Source organism: Cyprinus carpio, chromosome A6 (assembly GCF_018340385.1).
Source record: "Cyprinus carpio isolate SPL01 chromosome A6, ASM1834038v1, whole genome shotgun sequence".
Lineage (NCBI taxonomy): Eukaryota > Metazoa > Chordata > Actinopteri > Cypriniformes > Cyprinidae > Cyprinus > Cyprinus carpio.
Genome location: NC_056577.1, coordinates 16,896,346 through 16,916,184, shown reverse-complemented (window position 1 = coordinate 16,916,184; position 19,839 = coordinate 16,896,346). Strand labels below are relative to the sequence as shown.

Genomic DNA, 19,839 nt, shown 5'->3' with positions numbered 1-19,839 from the left:
AAGAAAATGTCCATGGACATGTTATGTGTCAACATGTGTGTCTCAGTCTCATTGACTGTTTCATGTTCGTTGCACTATGTGTAACCTATCAATTTATGCAATTAACATATAAACCATATAAAAAGATTTTCCTTAAGCCTTTTGCATCTACATTTTCAGAGACCAGAAACTATTTTTCCTTGGCTAAAAATCTGCACACATTTATAGGTCACTTGTAATTTAACATTTAACACATTTTATCCAAAGCAATTTACAGTTCAAAGCATCGACCTTTCCAGTGAGTTGCATCAGCTTCACTGCTGCAGTTTGCAAGTGCTGTGTATTCAGGATTAGTTGCTAATCGGGACGGTCCAATTTACAGGAAGTCGAGAGTATTGTATATGCGCTATACTACCACCGAGCTACATCCTCTTATTAGCATGATTCATATTCCCGAACAAACTCAAACCTGGAAATTTCAGGAAACGGCAACTTTAAAGCTTGTACTAAATCCGAGCTGCGCTTTCATCAGCTTTTGCACAGAGGAAGTGTCCATCCCAGAGGGTCCTCCCTGTAAACAGTATCTCTCCTGCACCCCCATCCACGCCAAACAGAAAAGGAACAAATTCACTGTCTCATCCTCATTCTTTCTGTCGTGCCAAGAAGCTGTATACAGTACACTGCAGATCAAAGCTTTAATTGAAAAATAATTATAGGCACTTAATCATGGGAGGCGGTGGGCTAACTGAAGTAAAAACAAGACAGTGAGTGGAGGCCCTCCGAATCGTAGCAGAAAGAGGATATTGTGTGAGCTCCCGTCTTTAATAAAGCATCGTCTTCAATCCCCCATTGTCTCCCAGATTAAATTGGAGAGGGCTATTAGCAGAGTTAATTGGCTCTCTAATTTAGATCTGGCCAGTCTCAATGCATAACGGATGTGAGTCGCAGTGGCCCATGATGTGCTCACTCTGTCACACCATATTGCTAGACCTGATTGGTTAATTGCCCTGGAATCTGCAAAGTTTGTGCCCATCCTTCAATTGCATGGAAACTCAGCATTCCTGGAGGAATCTCCACCCTCAACTCACTTCTCAAGTCATTCTTCATTCCTGAATCCTGCGTGATGGAAAGCAGCTTCAGACTGTACTCATGCCTGTGCTTGCAAGTTATTTTGACCATACAATGCAGCGGCGTGGTGTTGCTGATCTTTAGAGTGAGTTTATGTTTCCTGGTAAGAATGAAAAGCCACACATGTTAAATAAATTCACCCTGTGACCTCACTATCTGCGAGGCTTTGACCTGGGGATCAACACATTAAGTCCAGCAATCAGTAATAGGGAAAAGGTCTTTATTTTCATCCAGCATCCTGAAGCCTTTTCAGGAACTTAAGCCTCGTATCCAGCACCGATGGGACCATGTCAGTTTCTAGCATCTGTGTTTCCTCTGTTATTAGAACAAAAAACTATTTCAATGTCACTTGAATACGCCGTTTCCCAGTCTTTCCGCGAGAGCCATACTGGATGTTGTATCGTCTGCTTGGTGTTGTGTATTAGTAGATGCTGCACATTGAAGCCAGGGGCCCCCGGGCGTTCATCTTCAAGGATTTGAAATCCTCTGTCTGTCAGCTGAATGGAGCTTCGGGATGGACAGAAAATAAAGAACAAGGACATAGAAGATTGTGAGGAACTATGGATTGACTGTTTAAACACTTATTTCGAGTGTGAAATGTGGGTAAAAATCCTGATTGTCCTCTTCTTGACTGGCCCACATTCAGAGCAAAATCCTCAAGGCCTGTTGTGAAGTACAAACAAACTGTTTCCGCTTGGGGCTTCGGAGAATGAAAAGAGAATTAAAAGAAACACTCTTATCAAGTGCTCTGCAAATTTGTTTCCTGCTGCGAAACAAGCGGCTTATTCTGTACAAATTGCGCCCTCTAGTGACAGCTGAGCTGTAATAGCAATTAGGCATCAATCTAGTGGTTAGTGAGGAAGAGTTACAGAGGAAGTAAGCCAGGTAACCATGGGTAAAAGGCTGTAAATGGCATCCTATTTGTCACCATTTTCCCTGGAGAGTCTTTCATCTTGGCCAACACTGCACGGCTAAGGTTCTTTTCTCAGAGACTTCGCTAATGGAGGGCCCACAATGATTGCAGCTGCTCAGGCTATCAGAGCTCAGAGGCACAGACAGAATTTAAAGACCAGGAACCTTTATGTCTCTTTATGAGGATGCAAGCCATTCTAGGTCACGGTGTAAAATAGTATGAACAAACGCCAGGCCGCTGCTGAAAGAGCAGTAGGAAGGCAGGTTGTGCGTTGCCAAGGAAGAAACGGAGAGGGGTGTGATTCAACATTTAATATCATTCTGAGATGAATGTGTGCTGATAAGAATGGTAAGGAACCCAACTCTGTTGACTGAGAGATAAGAACATGCAGCTAGGCTATTGGGTAGCCTGCATTGTCGCTCTTTTTTTTTCCTCAGAACTTACAGTCACCACACTTGTTGCAAACTACTGTGTTCTATCTTTACACACATGCACTAAAAATAATAATAATAATAATAATAATAATAATGATGATGCCTTAGAATTCGTAAATTTCACAAGCAATTACAGAAATGGCAATTAGCAGAAAGTAGAAAACATATATATACAGTAATCGTTATTTACAACTTGGAAAAGTCCATTTTTTATTTACAGCATGACAAACATTATTTTAAAATATTTTCTCATTAGCTACTGTTTAAATTTTTGTTTAATTACTTCTACCACGGCTTTAAGGATGCTTATTCATAATCATGCCTTGCTTTAAAAAATTACATCTATAAAGGTTACTACTAACTATACAGTTTTAATAATCGTTCAGCTTCTGTGAGAATAGGGAAGTACACACCAAAGCTGTAATGATAATGGCACTGATATTGTTTCAGCTGGTAACAAAGCTTAATGGTATTATTTTCAGCTGAAATGAGCATGGACTGATTCTGTATATTTATTGCCCCTAATTTCTCTCATATGTTCATGACTGATTTATAATCTTCAATATCAGAATCAGAATTAGTTCAAATATCAATTATATTCTAATATCACAAACTTACTACTTTTTTTTCTTTTTGAAAACCACTGATTACTTAAAAAAAAAAAAAAAAATCTTTGAAAAATAGTACTTATACTACAGCACACAAACAAGTAATGTCTGTTTCTTTTGGCTACAGTTTTTGGGTTCACTTCTTTCTTAAAGCGTACAAAAGCCCTTTAATGATTATTTTGTAATTGCACTTGATTTCTTGAGAATTGGGGTTTGGAGTGAATAGATGCATTTATTTGACACAGTCACATCACAATTCACCACACTCCTAGTCTACTGGCCGCAGAGCTCCTTGCACTGGTCCCTGAGGTCCCGCCGACCTCTGAACTTTTATGTACTCCTGCACGGTTGGCCGTGAGCTCTTCTATGGAGGACAGTTCCAAATCACTCTCCTCATCAGACAGCTGGAAGACAGGTATAATACAAAGCTTTTCAGTCCAATATTAAAGACAATGTTCAAAAACAAAGGATATTTCTGCTGCAAGATTTTAAGCAATGGGAATTGCTTGAGAATACATGAAATATGTGAGAATGTTTTTTTACCACTCGCTGTTTTACAATGACAGGGCGAGGGGAGGAGCTGGATGGTGGCAGAACTCTAGTCCCGCCCACAGGCTTTTTGACTGGTGTGCTTAGCTGTCTTTCCAAACTTCTTGTCAGTGTTTGGACAACAGAACCTGCAATCAAAAAAGCATTAATGTAACTGACTAATAATGTAAGACTAAACTATGTTTTAATTAAAATGTCTACATCCAACAGGAAGTTGGAAGTTCTATAGCTGGCAATTATATATATATATATATATATATATATATATATATATATATATATATATATATATATATATATATATATATTTATAAAGACTAAAAGTGTTGTTGAAGTCAAGCGCCATAGTTTGTTTATTGTCTAGGTTTAGCTTTTTACTATAGTTCCAAATGGAGGAATTAAAATAGATAAACATATAGGATTTTGGCTTTTGCTCACCATGAAAATTGGGACTTTTGTGGAGTTTGGGTGTGTCAGAAGCCTCTGACAATTCACTGTCTGTCCAATCATGCTCAGCTGTCGGGTTCAGAAGTGATCCTGATTGGACAAGGCGCACGGAGGGGGAAGGCTTGCCCCTTGAGCTGGTGATATAGGCACTGTCCTCGACTGACTCATCCTCATCTGAACTGAAAGGGGGTGTGCTGACGAGAAAAATTTACTCATTAAGTAATATTAAGTATAGTTAAAAGCAGCTTGACCTCTTAACTTTTTTATTTCATGTTTTCATTTTCATATGTCTCTGAATAGTCTGAACATTAACCAATTTTAAAAGAAGTATACCCATTCTTTTTTTGCTGTGTTTTTGGAGTCTGACTCTGAGGTGCATTGGAGCGTGGGGTGGGTGTTGGAACAAGTGCTTGTGGCTGCTGGCTTTTGGCCCTCCAAGTGGACGACTTTGAGCCCTCCCTGGATCGGAAAATTTTTTCCTTCACTGGGGTTGAATTTTTCTTTCCCCCTAAAACAAATATATAAGAATGACTGATCTTGGTTCAGAAGAGTGCCAACCAAATGGAAATGACTTGAAAGCACATTAGTTAGATGTATGAGTATGGGTAGTGTGGTGGCATGATAAATAACACATTTGCTTACTCTGTTTTAAAGTGCTGGGTGTTAATTTCCCCTGGCCCTTCTGTAGGCTTTTTACTCGCCTGATGACCTCACGTGCCAGGTTGTGTCTTTGGATCTGAAGGTCTGTCCGCTGTCTGTATCTCTGCAGCCGCTGACCAGTCAACAGGGCACTCAGACTCTTAAAAGTTTGCTTAGAGATACCCTTGGTACCCTGCCAAAACATCATCACTTAAATTACTGGCACTGAGAAATTCTGCTAAATGACATTTTTATGCATCCACAGTACAAAATTAACTTTTTGCCACACCAACTAATAGTGGGCGAATTAAGGAGATTTACTGGCCATAAATATTTCTTACTAGTCATGGAATTTAAAAAAATGCTGCATTCTTTATATATAAATGTATATATATATATATATATATATATATATATATATATATATATATATATATATATATATATATATATATATATATATATATATATATATATATATTATAAGACCATTGTTGCATGAGGTGTTACTTAGTTTCGTAGATGGTTTGTATGTCAGTGATCAGATTATTACTCCTAAAGTTTAACTTAAATCATGAAACGTTTCCTAAAAAAAACCCTAACTGTTTAATTTAGACTTTTACTTCCTTAAATGTTAATACTGATGCCTATTTGTGTCAAGGTATACCTTCCACAGTCCCATATTCTCCAGTTTTTCCTCCAGTGATTCTTCTAGAATGGGTCTAGACTCTTTCATCAGCTCTGACTTTTCTTTGTGTGACTTTAGAACCTTCCACTGGGGTTCTTCTGAATCCTCCATGCCTGGAGGTGCATGCACACTTTTGCTTTAATCATGTATATCATGAGATGATTGGTGTATGTGTACTGTGCTTATAAACTACTGAACCACATACTCTCTTCATCTTCCTCCTCTGGTTCCTCAGGAGAATCTTGGGCTTTTTGCAAAACCACTGGAGCTACCAAATAAGAGACAAAAATGGGTCCAAACACATTAAATTTGATTCAAAGCAACACTATTTATTTAATCAATCAATGCGTAAATCCATAAACAGCAGCTATAATCCATTACCTGAGACTGACATGACTGACAGCTTTTTAATCTGATAAAGCATCAATTAGAAAGATGATTAGTGTTCAAGAATCAAGACATCAGCAGATCATTTTACAAAAACTACAATCACCTTAATCTAATTATGAGTTAATATACGAGTTAAAGGTGAAGTGTGGCATTTTTAAAATACTTTAAAAATAATATCACAGCTTAATAAGTAGAAACAATAGGCTGACTTCTTCAAAGAGAGTAAACACTGATGCTTCTTTTTACAGGATGGCTTGTAATAAATGTCTTAACATATAACGGACTTGGTTATCCAAACAAAGTAGATGAGATGTGAGGCGAAGGGCTAGTAGGACTGTTTGGGGAAACCTCTGCAATCTATAAACATTATTTTTGCAATTCTGTTTGGTGCCTCTAGTGGCACTTCGCTATTAATGTACATTTTCTGACAAGAGCATGGTATTATAGCTGACTTTCATCCACTGTTTGCAACTGTGAAGTAAACATCTAACCTTCTCCTCCTGAGATTTCAAGAGTCTGTGCTTCTGGCTCAGCTGAGAAGAGAGAGAGACAACCTGCTGCTGAAGTTTCTGCAGACTGGAGCCAGAGTTCTTCTCCACAGACAAGGCCTTGACAAGCCTGGCATTCTCACTCTTCAGCTGTAACACACACATACAAATCACAGACTTGATGAGAGTATTCCAATGTGTTGATTAGTAGGGATGTGCAGTAGAGCCAATATCTGTATCTGTAGCAGTACAAAATTATTTGTGTCTCGCCTCTGCTTTCTCCTGTCGGTGTCTGTTCTGTGCTTCCTGAAATCTCTTCTTCCATTCACTTTTCTAAATCACAAAAAATGGACATGAATAATATATTGAGAAAATTATAAACATGCAGAAAGTGAGTAAACAGCAGCAATAAAAAAAATAAATAAATCAATGCAAGCACTCTGTAGACTGAAAAGTCTCATATATGCATATTTTATATATATCCTGTGCATCCTGTGCACCTAGCCAATTAGACCATGATAGCAGATTCTAATTACATTTGAGAGTAACAACATATAACTTAATCACATTTCAGTCACAAAAAAAAAAAAAAAAAAAAAAAAAAAAAAAATGATCCTTGAGACTTTAAGTCTTGTAAGTAATTTATTTTGACTCAAATGAGAGTCATGAACGACACAAGTCTTTAGGTCTGCATGGAAAAATAAAGTGGGCATAGATAGAAAAAAAATGAGTTGGTCAGTGTTTGTTGATGAATAATCCTTTTTTATTTTGCCAAAAATAATAACCAATCATTTTAAAAGGGCATTGTATTAATGATTCGTGCATGAACAAGCAAAGAACTCTCACCTTCCTGGCCATTTTCTCTTTCAGCTCTCTCTCTCTGTTTTCTCTCAGTTCTTTCTCAGGATCACTCTCTTCTTGTAAACTGACATTATTAACTACACCCATGTCTTTGTTCTGCAACACTAGCAGTTTCTATAGATGGAACAATGACAAATAACATAGAATGTGATTACAATAACATACAAAAAACATATCCCCAGTAGCTCATCTATTGCTGCCTGGCAGACATACATACCAGAAGATCTGTCTCCATCTACTGGTGACAGTTTAAAGTATTCATTTTAAACCAATGCACACTCACAGCCTCTATGGATGAGCTCTTGCTTGCCATGTCTTTAGACTCCTGGAGAAACAGTTGTCTCAGCTCTCCAATTTCCTGCTGAGATTTTCTTCTCTCCTCCTCTTTCCATCTCTCCAGTGCTTCCTTCTCTGACTGGTCTCTTCTTCGCTGCTCCTCTTGTTCCTGGAACAGATTAGCATTAACCGATATATTTTCTCTTACTTAAACTGGTATTCATACAGAGTCTAAAGCAAGGGGTGTCAAACTCAATTCCTGGAGGGCCGGACCCCTGTTCCAACCCTGCTCCAACACACATACCATGCAGTTTTCAAATAAGCAAGAAAGAAGGAAGTCATATACAACTAGGATGGCTTGAGGGTGAGTAAATCATGGGGTAATTTTCATTTTAGAGTGAACTATCCCTTTAAGAGGTTCAGAGCTGTGTGTGATGCTGGAAATTGATTTAAACACAAACTCACCTGCTGATTTCTCAAACTTTCGGTTTCTTTCTCCGCCTGTAGCTGCATCTGCGTCAATTTCAGTTTCTCCTTCAGCTCTTCTATCCTATCTTCCATCTCTTCTATCTTCTTCTTCTTTTGTTTCTCTGAGACATAAACATGCAAGCAGTGATAGTGAGGTGCTAAACAATTCTTTTCAACCACACCATGAATATTCATCAAGTGAAATTCAAGTGAATTGCTAGCCCACCTATATCTGAAATTTTATAAAACTAACTAAATAAATAAATTACGAGCACAAATTTTCACACCAACCTGCATCTGTGACTTCAGGATGTCGTCGCTGAACATGTGCTTGTAAGTAAGAGTAGTTGACAAATGACTTTTCACAGAACTGGCACTGTCACAAATAAAAAGGCATCAAAAGATTAGAAATGGTTTTATGATAATTAAAGGACACCAGCCAACCAGTACTTTATTCAGTGCCAATTTTATAATATATTTATACTTGATCATTTAAACTTAATGTTTCTCAAATTGCGTATAACACATCACATTATATTACCTAATTAAAAATACTCATATTACACATTTATTTTTCATTATTTTTTTTTTTAGTGAACCTTGGTTAGCAAAATACCAGCTTAGCCTACTTGAAAATTTAGCTTTGCCATCACAAGGAATAAATTATAAATACATTTTAAAATGCATTAAAAAGTCGTTAACAGTTTGATAGTTTTGATCAAATAAATGCAGCCTTGGTGAGCATAAGAGACTTTTAAAAACACTAAAAAACATACAGACCCCAAACGTTTGAACAGTAGTGTATGACTGTGAGTGAAAAAGAGTTTTTAAAGTTCTCTATGAGTACAACTTTTGTAAGAAAACCACCTTGTGATAATTATTAGCACTGGCCTGCAGAAGGAGCTGTTGAGTGGCGATCAATTTCTTTCTCCGTCTACTCTCCTGTTTGGCTTCCTGCAAATTTTTTTCAAGTTCAGTTCGTTGTTCTTCTCCTCGCTGGACCAGAGAGAGTGCCGCCTGCAGACGCTGCTCCAGTCCTGACAGCTGAGAGCTCAGCATGTCCTGGCAGTGCAGCAGGTACTCAGTACTCAGCTGAGACATACGAAGCAGTTTGATCAGAGAAGGGTCAGCAGGTCCTCGACAGTTTGGACACCGCTCGCCCTCCACGGCACAGAACGTTACAGTCGTAATGAAATTCTGAAGCACATCGACATCCATGTCTCGCTCAACACGTTCCACGTCAAGAGTGGAGAGACGCCTCCAGTCTAGGGGCTCAGTTCGTGAGCGGAAGCGGAAGGGCTGAAGCAGGTGTGCTGGATCCCAGGGCGCTGTGGTGGACAGAGCACTGTAGGGATCACCAGGGGAGAACTGGCCCAACATGGTGAAAGGTTTAAGACAGAGATGTGAATGGATGTGGTGATTCCTAAACAGAGGCTGAATGGGGAGAGAAAACAAAATATTTTTAGTTTAGCTATAACCAAAGCAGCATATCTGAATGATTTTTGTAGGATCATGTAAAACTGAATAATTGAGTAATTACTGCTGAAAATTCAGCTTTGCCATGCAGGAAAAATGACATTTTAAAATATATTAAACTAAAAGAAAAAAAAAAAGAAGTATTTTAATTTATAAAAATATTTTACAATATTACTGTATTTGTATTAAATAAATGCAGCTTTGGTGAGCATACACTTACCAACAACAAGTGAAAGAAATATATTTCTGTAGATTAGATGGCAGACAACATATTGTGAAAGTCAAAGAGTCCATCTCTATGACAACAACTAAAAGCCATTGTCAGCAGCCACTCTTCACTATTGCTTTTAGGACTGTAGTTTCAATAAAAAGCTTTCCAAATTGTCATCAATAAAATGTGTGTGACAGAAAAAGAGCTGCATTATAATCTTATCTTCTGTTCTGTGCAGTAGATATGAATATAATATACCTTAGCATTGGCATAAAAACAGAACTAAATATAAATCTATTAAGTGAGTGTTGCGTATGAAAGAGATCTTATATTTCTTAAAGTAAATATTTCTTTCTCAATTTTCTTAATAACAGTCAAGCGCACACATACAAATATTTTTACCTGAAAATGCACGTGGTAAGGGTTCATCTTGCTCTGATTTGAATCAGTGCCATGGGGTCTGTACTGAGTTTAATGCCTTTTAGTTTACATAACAACAGTAAACCGTCTCTCTGCAACTCAAACTAAACCCGTCACACTACTGGCTAATAGTATTTCACTTCCTATGTTTCTAGACAACCAGTCAAGCCTGCAAATCTGACCGCACCAACAGCTTATCAGGCAAATTAGTAATATGTGACCCTGGACCACAAAACCAGTCTTAAGTCACTGGGGTAGCAATAGCCAAAAAATAAATAAATAAATAAATAAATAAATACATAAATAAATAAAATAAATAACCTTGTATGGGTCACAATTAGCGATTTTCCTTTTATGACAAAAATCATTAGGATATTAAGGAAAGATCATGTTCCATGAAGATATTTAGTAAATTTCCTACCATAAATATATCAAAACTTAATTTTTGATTAGTAATATGCATTGCTAAGAATTCATTTGGACAACTTTAAAAGTAATTTTTTTTATTAGTATTTAGATTTTTTTTTGCACCCTCAGATTCCAGTTTTTCAAATAGTTGTATCTCTGCCAAATATTGTCCGATCCTAATAAACCATACATCAATGGAAAGGTTATTTATTCAGTTTTCAGATGATGTATAGACTTCTATTTTGAAAAACTGACACTTAAGACTGGTTTTGTGGTCCAGGGTCACATATAGACTTTTTCTCACGGTCTTAATGATTGATTGACCAACTGAGCAAATTAAGGCCCACCAAAATCAGCATCCACTTCTCTTAATATTAGCAATTAAAGTAGGCTATCTTTGTTTCTTACTATTATTTACTTATTTACTTAGAAATAAGCCATAAAATATTTTGGTTAGGAAATATTATTAAAAAGATCAAAACAGGTCAAACATAATCCCAAGAAACTTCAAAAACGTTAAGATATTAATAGCTCAGAAATCATGATATTAATGAAAAAAATATTCACCAGGAATAATATGTTTGTGTGTACACGTGTAGCAGTGTGTGCAAACAAATGTGTAAACTAAGTATATTATTAGCTTTTTACTCCACTCAACATATTTACAGTAACGTTAATTAAATCTTGAATCTAAAAATGGTTTAAACGTTGTAACTAATAACACACACATTTCTAATTTGAGACGTGATTTAAACCTGATTTTTCAAAGATTGCTCCCATTTATAATATCTGATGTCGTCACTGAACCATCTGTAGCACTGTTCTATATTATAGATCAGTGATCTGTAGCCTTGTTAATAACAGCGGTAAAAAATAAATAAATAAATAAATAAATAAAAATATATTAAAACTATCCTACCAATATAACTCAAATATAAGTAACCTATGTAAACAGATATTTCTACGATCAACGGTTGGCAACGCCGATAACATTCACTGTACACAAATGTAACGTCTGGTAGCCTACTTAATAGTTAATGGAAAGAGGTTTCAGACACTTACCTTTTTCTTGATTACAAAAGATCAAAACAAAAATATAAAAGTTAAAAGAAGAAAACTGGAGCAATTCGTGATGACAGCTTCGAGCTACAAACTGAAACGAGAAGTTAACAGCTGGCAACTGTTACTGATGGGCGGGGCTAAGAAAGAAGCGTTTCTTGTTGTCATGGTGACCACTGACTCATGCCCTCAGGTGCCACAACTAAAGATTAGAAGAGAAGAGGCAGTTTTCAGGTAAATTGTGGCTTATTTGTGTATGTTTAGCGTCTTTATTTATTGATTTATTTTACTTTACATTGCTTTTCTTTACTTTTAGTTTATATACTTTATTGAACTTACAAAAACGATAGTGTGGAAACTGCTATACAACAATGTAACTGAACACATGATGGCGCCACAACTTAGTACACGTCTGGGATGGTGGCAAGTGTTCCTGATAACGGGGACTTGACAGATAACACGTGGACACAAATTTTGTTTCAACATGTATTTTAACCCTAAATTTCTATGTTTGAAACTGTATATAAATTTAAGTAGTATAACATATTAATGTTTTGAAAATAATAATTGTATGATGAAGGACACACACACACACACACACACACACACACACACACACACACACACACACACACACACATATATATATATATTTACAAATTGAAAAAATACATACAATTAAATTTCTTTAATAAAACTTAGAATGATTTTTGTTCCATAATGTTGAATCTTTCCCAAAATATGGATTCTTCTGGTATTCAACATGCACTGTACAGTCAGTTTAATGGTTTTAAAACAATAGGCTAAGCGGGAAATAGTTACAAGATGCAAAACAATGAATTCTTGTGCAAGAATGGACAAAGGAAAACATCTCTCAATATGTACGTCTTCTAAATTTAGCTTAACAGTCATCAGTAAATTTTTGTGCATTTTACAGATTCTCTTTAAGGGATGTTTAAGTATCATTCATGCTCTCCACTTCTGAGGAGCAAGTTCATCCTTCACTGTCTGTTTAATGAGGTGCTTGACTTGCCTGAAGTGACTCTCTGCCGCCCAACTCTGTTCTCACACAGTACCAGTCTCACTGTCAGTACTAGTACCTCCTTTTCACAACAGTCCATCAGACTGGAATTATACTTCTATGACCACAGAGTCAAATATACTGAGGAAGTCAAGGGGCTTTATATCAGTTATAACTATTTAAGTCCAATATATGAATAGTTGTTTTCTCGAGCAGTGACTGACTGTCATATTTACGATTCGTTAATTCTGTCCCCAAAACAAAGATTCAGATGTTTATGTAATAACTGTTGGGTGAAGAAAAAAAAAAAAAAAAAAATCATACATCCTGCTTACATTAGTAACGTATGAACTTGAGGTCATTGTCATACCATCACTTATGGAATTATTTTTCCATATTTCCCACAGACTCTCTCTTAGTCATGTAAAACAATTTTAATAGAAAAAGCCAAACTGAAATTCAGATCCCCTCTCTCTCACACACACACTTGCTGCTATTAATAAATCAGCATTTAGACCAAAGCATGTATTATTAATTACTAGTTTTGAGTAATAGTACAAGAGGTTAATAATGGATGTCTGGGCATGATTAATGCATTGTTAATTAGCTGCTAATACAAGTATTTTCACTGCCTTTGCAGATGCCTTACTGCTGATTAGTGTTGTAATCCTTTTAAGGTTGCCTCCTTTACGCCTTATAGTTTTACTCCTTTCTCCATGAGTAATGCCTTTTAACTGCTAATTTTACTGCAGACATGTAATTTCCCATAGTGAATGAGGGACAACATATAATAGATAATACTTAAAGTCAGTTGCATTGCAGCTTAAAATTACAACAAGAAAGCGAGTCGTGAATCACAGATAATCTCTTGAGAATGTATTGACTTTTATTGTATATTGTATTGCCTGATACTTTCACTGCATAGGGAAAGACTACTGAAGATACTATTGGCTGTACAGGATAGACTAGACACCTCTGTGTAATCTTTTTTTAGAAGGCAATTAATCAGCAAATTCATATAAGCAGTTCATGTTTTTTTTTTTCTGTTTATTTACTTTTATAAGACATACCTGAACGAAAGGAGGTTTCACCCTTCACTTATTATTTTTGTATGCTGTGTTGTAAAGTTAATTAAACTGTGCTAAATTTTATTTATCCTTTATTTAGCCAGGATAATCCCTCTGAGACATCACAATCTCTTCTTCCAGGGAGACCTAGACAAGATGGCAGCGCATAGATTTTCACATAAAGATACTAAAAAAAAAAAAAGAAAAAAAAAATCTGTACTCATACAAAACAATAAAAGTACGATCAAGAAAACCATTAATTTAAGACTCCTTTAAAACAGTTTGCAAAAGACTTTAAAAAGTCCTCAGGGATGGCATTATATCTCTACTTTAACTACAGTTTGCAGATCGGGGGCATAAAAAGAAAAAAAAAAGCAAATTTTCCAAATCTGAGCACATTTTTTGTAACTATTAGCTGAATGTACGATAGAGATCTAGTACAGTAACTATTTGTATAAAAAAATAGGAGATTTGAAATATAAGAAAGCAATGAACATATACATATGCAATTTCCTCTATGCAATACCAGCCTGAAGTGTCTGCATAATAAACAGTTTATATTAGTTTATATAATGAGTTTATATTATTCGTATATATATATATATATATATATATATATATATATATATATATATATATATATATATATATAGTACTAAGATAACACTAACTAAACTTTACATTTTCGGCACACACACACACACAGCCAAATTATTGAATTGTTAACTTTTTATAAGAATACATCAAACTTTCAAAGACATTAATTGGAACCAAAATAAAAACCTTCTCTAAATGTGTTCAATAATTGCTTGATTATTCAAATAAATCACTGACTTAAAGAGCAACAAATAAAACAGCATTTTGTCTGCTCTGCTGTCATGAAGACCATAGTCTCTGTTTTTTTTTTTTTATTTTTTTTTTTAGTTAAACTGCAAGCAGGAAAAAATAAAGTTATAAAGGTTATTAAAAGATTGAAAAAGCTTTGAACCTTCTTAGGACCACTAAGCATATTTTAATTAAAAAGACAAAATGTACAAGTCAGACATAGCTAAAATTAAGCCATACTATCAAACTGAGCCGGATGGAGTGTTTTTATTTATTTTTTTATTATTTTTTTTTTTTATAATTATTGAGAATAAATTTTATTTTTGTCTTTCATTGTGTCAAAATGAAAATAAATATAAAATGCTAAAAATGTATTTAGATTCATTTTAAGTAATTCAGAAGCTGTTCTTATCAACTCTGAGCACTAAGGAAAGTGGTATTGATTTTTTTGGAAACAGCGGGGTGTGGTGGATTAAGAGAGGTTCAAAGAGCTGCATGCTTTTCATAGTTTCACACAGTAAATGAGTTATTCTCAAAAATGTGCTTCTTTCAACAGAGACTGATCATCTACCCCTAAAAGAAGGCACATGAACAAAAAAAATCTATATTCATCTGTTTGCATCATTGGAAAGTCTGGCAATAGAGAAGCTGTGACAAACGTCTTCTTTGTGTCTACTAGTCGCTCTCTTTGTTATCTTCTTACATTGATCTAAGACACAAAGGCTGCCAAGCACTTGAATGATGCACTGAATGCGCCTTCAGATTATGAAAGGATGGTCCAATGAACTTAATAGATTCACTGAACTTTGTTTAACTGTAAGTACCTATTCAAAATAGTAGCTTTTATATACCCAGATATACCTTTATATGGAACCAGTAGGTAGTTTTCTAAAACACATCACAGTATGGCCATAAAGGTGCAGCAATCTATTGGCTACTTCAATATGTATACCTCCACTATGCATATACTGCAGTCTGTGTGGAAACATTTGGCTCTATATGAGAATCATACATACAGTACATGATGATATGGCTCTGCACCTGTTGGGTGACAGATGGTAAGAGAAGTTATTTTAAGCCAAATCCAGATGATTTGATCATTGGCAATTTCATGCACAGTTGGATTCCTCCATGCCTCTATATGTGCTGTGTGTTGGTAACACTTGGCACAGCAGATACAAAATAAAGTTGGTCTAATATATGCTCTCACTTTGATTTTAAGTTTGAATTTGACTGCAGAAAGTAATCATACAGACCTATTTTTGTTTCAGATGTTCTATGTTGTTTCAGATCGATTTTGGTAACACTTTAGTATGGGACCAATTCTCACTGTTAGTTGCTTATTAGCATGCCTATTATTTACATTTTGGCTGATTATTAGTACTTATAAAGCACATATTCTGCATGACCATATTATGCATTACTATTATATTACTACATCCCTAATCCAATACCTAAACTTAACATACATTGCAACTATTAATAAGAAGCAAATTAGGAGTTTATTGAGGCAAACGTTGTAGTTAATGGTTTGTTAATAGCGATAATTGGACCTTAAAATAAAGTGTGACCTTGATTTTGTTTATTTAACTGGCCAATAGGGTCAAGACAGCACCGCCAAATAACATTTAATGTTTACCTATCCAGGCAAAAATTGATCACTTAAGGTACTTACAAAAGGACCACTTAGAAAGGTAATACAACACAAGCCATGCAATTTGGAAGTCAAGCATAAATCCCTTAGTAAGAACCACTTATAAATAAAAGAAGCTATGCATTGGATACTTTTTTTTTTTATTGCATAATCTTTGTTTTATAATTTGTGAAAATATTTATGTAAAATATAAACCTTCAACGAGTTTCACAGAAATGATGAACTCCCTTTGCCACTTAACATAAAAGGCCAAATGACTAGGTTATTGATTTTTATAAGAATAAAACAAACTTTTAACAAGACATTAATTCATCCAGCAGGAAGACTTGTTGAAGCTTTTTGTTTATTTAGCCTACATAAAATATTTCCACAGATTCACATAAAACAACAATGAAAAAAGGTATCGAATGCATTGTTTTTTACGTTAAGACGCAGCCAGAGACTTTGGTCCAGTATTAGCTTATGAAAATTAATAAGGTTAGGTGTAGTTATGGCAATCCCAAGGAGATCCAGTAACGTATGTTTAGCAAAGTCTTTCACTGAGCCAAGCAAATACAGTATGTGAAAAACTTGGCTCATGTCAATCTCCAACACGATAGATGGCGCTTTAAGCACCGTTCTGTTCCACTCGCCTCATTTCAGTCCGAGGAGGAATAAAATCCCTGTGTTGAGTGACGCAGAGGAGAGCAGTGGACGATCGGAGCTGTACTGATGTGCAACAACTAAGACCAAGAGTCAAGGGTTCCGAGTTTTAACAGAATACCACCATCTGCAAACAGATGAGCGTCTGAAATGCGCTTGCTTGCATTGATGTATTCGGTTACTACATCCTTAACTTTACTGTTTTCTCTGCGCATAATCGAGATCATCTGTCCGGAGTCGATATTTACTGCTCCAGTAACGGATTGATCCAAATTTCTCATTCACATTTTACGGCATGACATGTAGATAATCATCCGATACTTTGATGGGGCTCCTGAGGATCATGATGCCACACAAGTTCCAGCTGCTGGCCGTTATGGCGTTTGGAGTGGCGATGCTGTGTATTGAGAACCAGATTCAGAAGCTGGAAGAGTCTCGGGCAAAGCTGGGTAAGACTGCGGTTGTGTCTCAAACATCCGAGAGCTGCCTGTCTACCCTAGAAAGCCTTTTTGGACATCATGCACGTTCGATACTTAATAGAATCGATTGGAGCGCGCCTAGGTGTATGTATAGAAATGCTGTTGAGATAGGCAGCTCATTAGGGTTTGCTGATGTTGTCTTCACAACACAAGACATTACGAATGAGAGTGCTATAAGACGACCGAATTTGCATTGCACGATCAACTAATTTGAAGTAATTGTTTCACTCACAAATGAAAATTTAATTCTGTAGTCCCCCTCATGTCATTCCAGACTTGTATGCTTCTTCAGCGAAACACAACAAAGGAGAGATTTTGAAGAATGCTGTTGCTGTGCAGTGACGATGAATAGTAAGTCAAGATGTCAAACCTCAAATGGATGCAGAATTACTAATTAAGTATTATTAAAGTAGTCCAGACTACTCTCTGTCTTCTGAAGTCGTATGATAGGTTTGTGTGGTGTTGACTGAGTTTTTTTTTTTTTTTTTACTTATAAACTTCACATCCATTAAACCATAATAGAGCGCAAGAGTGCACACTATCTGTCCTTGGTTTTGAAAGTATTTTATCTCATTCTTTTTTTCTCATAGGGATTTTTTAAAACTCTATGTTAAAGGGTTGTATACCTTCAACCAAACCAAGTAGCTACATGGTAAATCTTAATATCGCAAACATTGATTTGAAGCAAAAACATGTTAGAAAATTGGACAAAAAGACAAAAGTATAAGACTTCACTAAATGTCTTTAATGAGGGAAGGAACTATATTGCCAAGAAGCATTGAATGACAATCAAAACAATGGATTTTGATTTAAAGGTGTTGATTATATATAGAGACAATGTATTTTATGTTTTTCAAAATATTCTCAATCTCAGTGAATCGTTTTTTTCACAAACTGTACATCACTACTTCTCTTGAATGCTTAAGATTTTCAGTGAATCATGATTTTGTTGGTTATCATATGATTGCAAAAGAAGAGAAATAGCCGACAGCCACTGATCTATATTATAGATCAGTGCCTACAGCGCTTGAGTCTTGAGGACTTTTATACATATTAATGCATTCTTGTTGAGGCTTGACATCTTTATGCAAAATTCATTGTCATTGCTCCGAAAATATATTCTTCAAAATGTATAACGACGTGAGGGCGAGTAAATAAGTTTTTTTTTTTTGGTGAACTGTTCCTTTATATATAACAACAAACTATAGAAAACTAACTCTACCGATATACTTTTATTGACACAGATAGACTTTTGAATTTGAATAAAGAGATGCAGTAATTCAGCACTAAGAAGGGTATTTAGTACATTTGATCAAACTCTTACACACTGATCCGATTTTACTCACCAATCTGCTTTTGTTTGGAATCAGCTTACACATTTATACTCATCATGGTGCTCAGTGTGTAAGGCAGGTAAGAGATTATTAGACAAATAATAGACTTTAACTGAAGCGAAATCTACTGTATGAATGCTGATTGGTGTTCCAGCAGGTTTTTTCTTGCACTTTTTTGTCTTGAGTTTATGAATGTTATAGCTTCCTAAAGATTGCTTCTAGTTAATCCTGATTCCAGACTTGAGTTTTTGACCGCTCAATACGGAGTCTACATGTTTTGCATCATGACCATGCAATCGAACTTCCATCAACCTTATGCATTAACTTTGCAAAACAAATGTGCCATTCTTTTGGTATGATGGTTGGCTATTATAAAACACAGTGTAAGGCAAGTGAAAGCATGCTGCTTTGTAGCTTAAAATATATAGTAGTGTATTATGTGTGGATCATACCACTATTTCTTGCATAAATTGTTTTTGTCTGAACATTTTAATATCCAAAACTTTGTTTGTGTCCCCAATGTTGCAAAAATTATTCATCTGTAAATCACAACCTGCTGATGTTCCTAGTGCTTTCACACACATCCTCCAGTGACCCAAGACAGTTGTCTGCAGCCCAGGTGCAGCCAAGTTTTCGTGAAGCAGAACAGCTGAAATGAGTCCATTTATTTAGTCTGACGCTGAAAAGATGGGTAGAAGTCGAGTTACAGGTCTGTGGAAATTATTGAACATTTAGAGTTGGTCAACTTAATTTGGACTTTTCTTTAAGTGGGAAAAAAATGCAGCTGCTGGAACCTACAAATATATGCAGTTCCTAAGCCTGATTGGCTTCTGCTGTTGATACAATTAATGTTATTGTTCATGACAGATGTTTTGAATATTTTAATAAAGTAATATTACATTTATGTGCTCCTGATTTAGGCTGTGTGTAATTCCAGAAATATATAAATGTATTTATTTATTTGAAATGTGTGTGTGTGTGTATATATATATATATTCAATTATTCCTTTTTTTTATACATTTATAATAGATAAACCCGAAGGGTTGTGAACATTGCATGCTTGCTTTTGTAATGGAATAATCTGAAAATTTGCACTCAAAATAAATAATACAACGTAAAGGCCTAATGGAATCCAATCCAAGCAAATAGCATGATAGTCGGCATTTACATATAGTGCCACCTTTAAAATAAATGAATAAACATACCAGTCTCTGTTACCAGTGCAAACGAAGCTTTCATATTTAGCATTGAGCCCAGTTTTTGCATTATGGATGAGGAAATATTAATCATAAGTAGAGAGTTAATTAAATTGAAAGCACTGCTGCCGTTGTAGCCCTGTGATGGACGTTTGTTGAGGCTTAGGATGTTAGGGCT

The 19,839-nt window shown here is 35.6% G+C and overlaps 2 protein-coding genes across 3 annotated transcripts in view; one reads left to right on the top strand and one right to left on the bottom strand.

The window, feature by feature from the left end:
* Positions 1–3,160: 3,160 nt before the first annotated feature.
* On the bottom strand, positions 3,161–19,221 carry LOC109060374 (zinc finger protein DZIP1L-like). Of its 2 annotated transcripts, none has more exons than XM_042758216.1 (16): positions 19,018–19,221; positions 8,736–9,302; positions 8,160–8,244; positions 7,866–7,990; positions 7,408–7,569; positions 7,110–7,238; positions 6,534–6,596; positions 6,267–6,413; positions 5,767–5,797; positions 5,591–5,653; positions 5,365–5,498; positions 4,701–4,890; positions 4,392–4,566; positions 4,050–4,252; positions 3,606–3,739; positions 3,161–3,466 (listed from the first exon to the last, which is right to left on the bottom strand). In XM_042758216.1, exons 2-16 carry the CDS (start codon positions 9,246–9,248, stop codon positions 3,320–3,322), a joined length of 2,301 nt encoding a protein of 766 aa, XP_042614150.1. In that variant the 5' UTR covers positions 9,249–9,302; positions 19,018–19,221; the 3' UTR covers positions 3,161–3,319. The 2 variants fall into 2 exon arrangements, with proteins under 2 accessions (XP_042614150.1, XP_042614149.1); XM_042758215.1 differs by lacking the exon at positions 19,018–19,221 and adding an exon at positions 11,446–11,594.
* The window catches only part of LOC109063239 (heparan sulfate 2-O-sulfotransferase 1), a 74,723-nt gene continuing 71,550 nt past the window's right edge, over positions 16,667–19,839 (top strand). Inside the window, exon 1 of the mRNA XM_042758217.1 lies at positions 16,667–17,100. Within this exon, the coding sequence (XP_042614151.1) occupies positions 16,977–17,100 (124 nt within the window). The 5' untranslated portion in view covers positions 16,667–16,976. The remainder of the gene's footprint in view (positions 17,101–19,839) is intronic.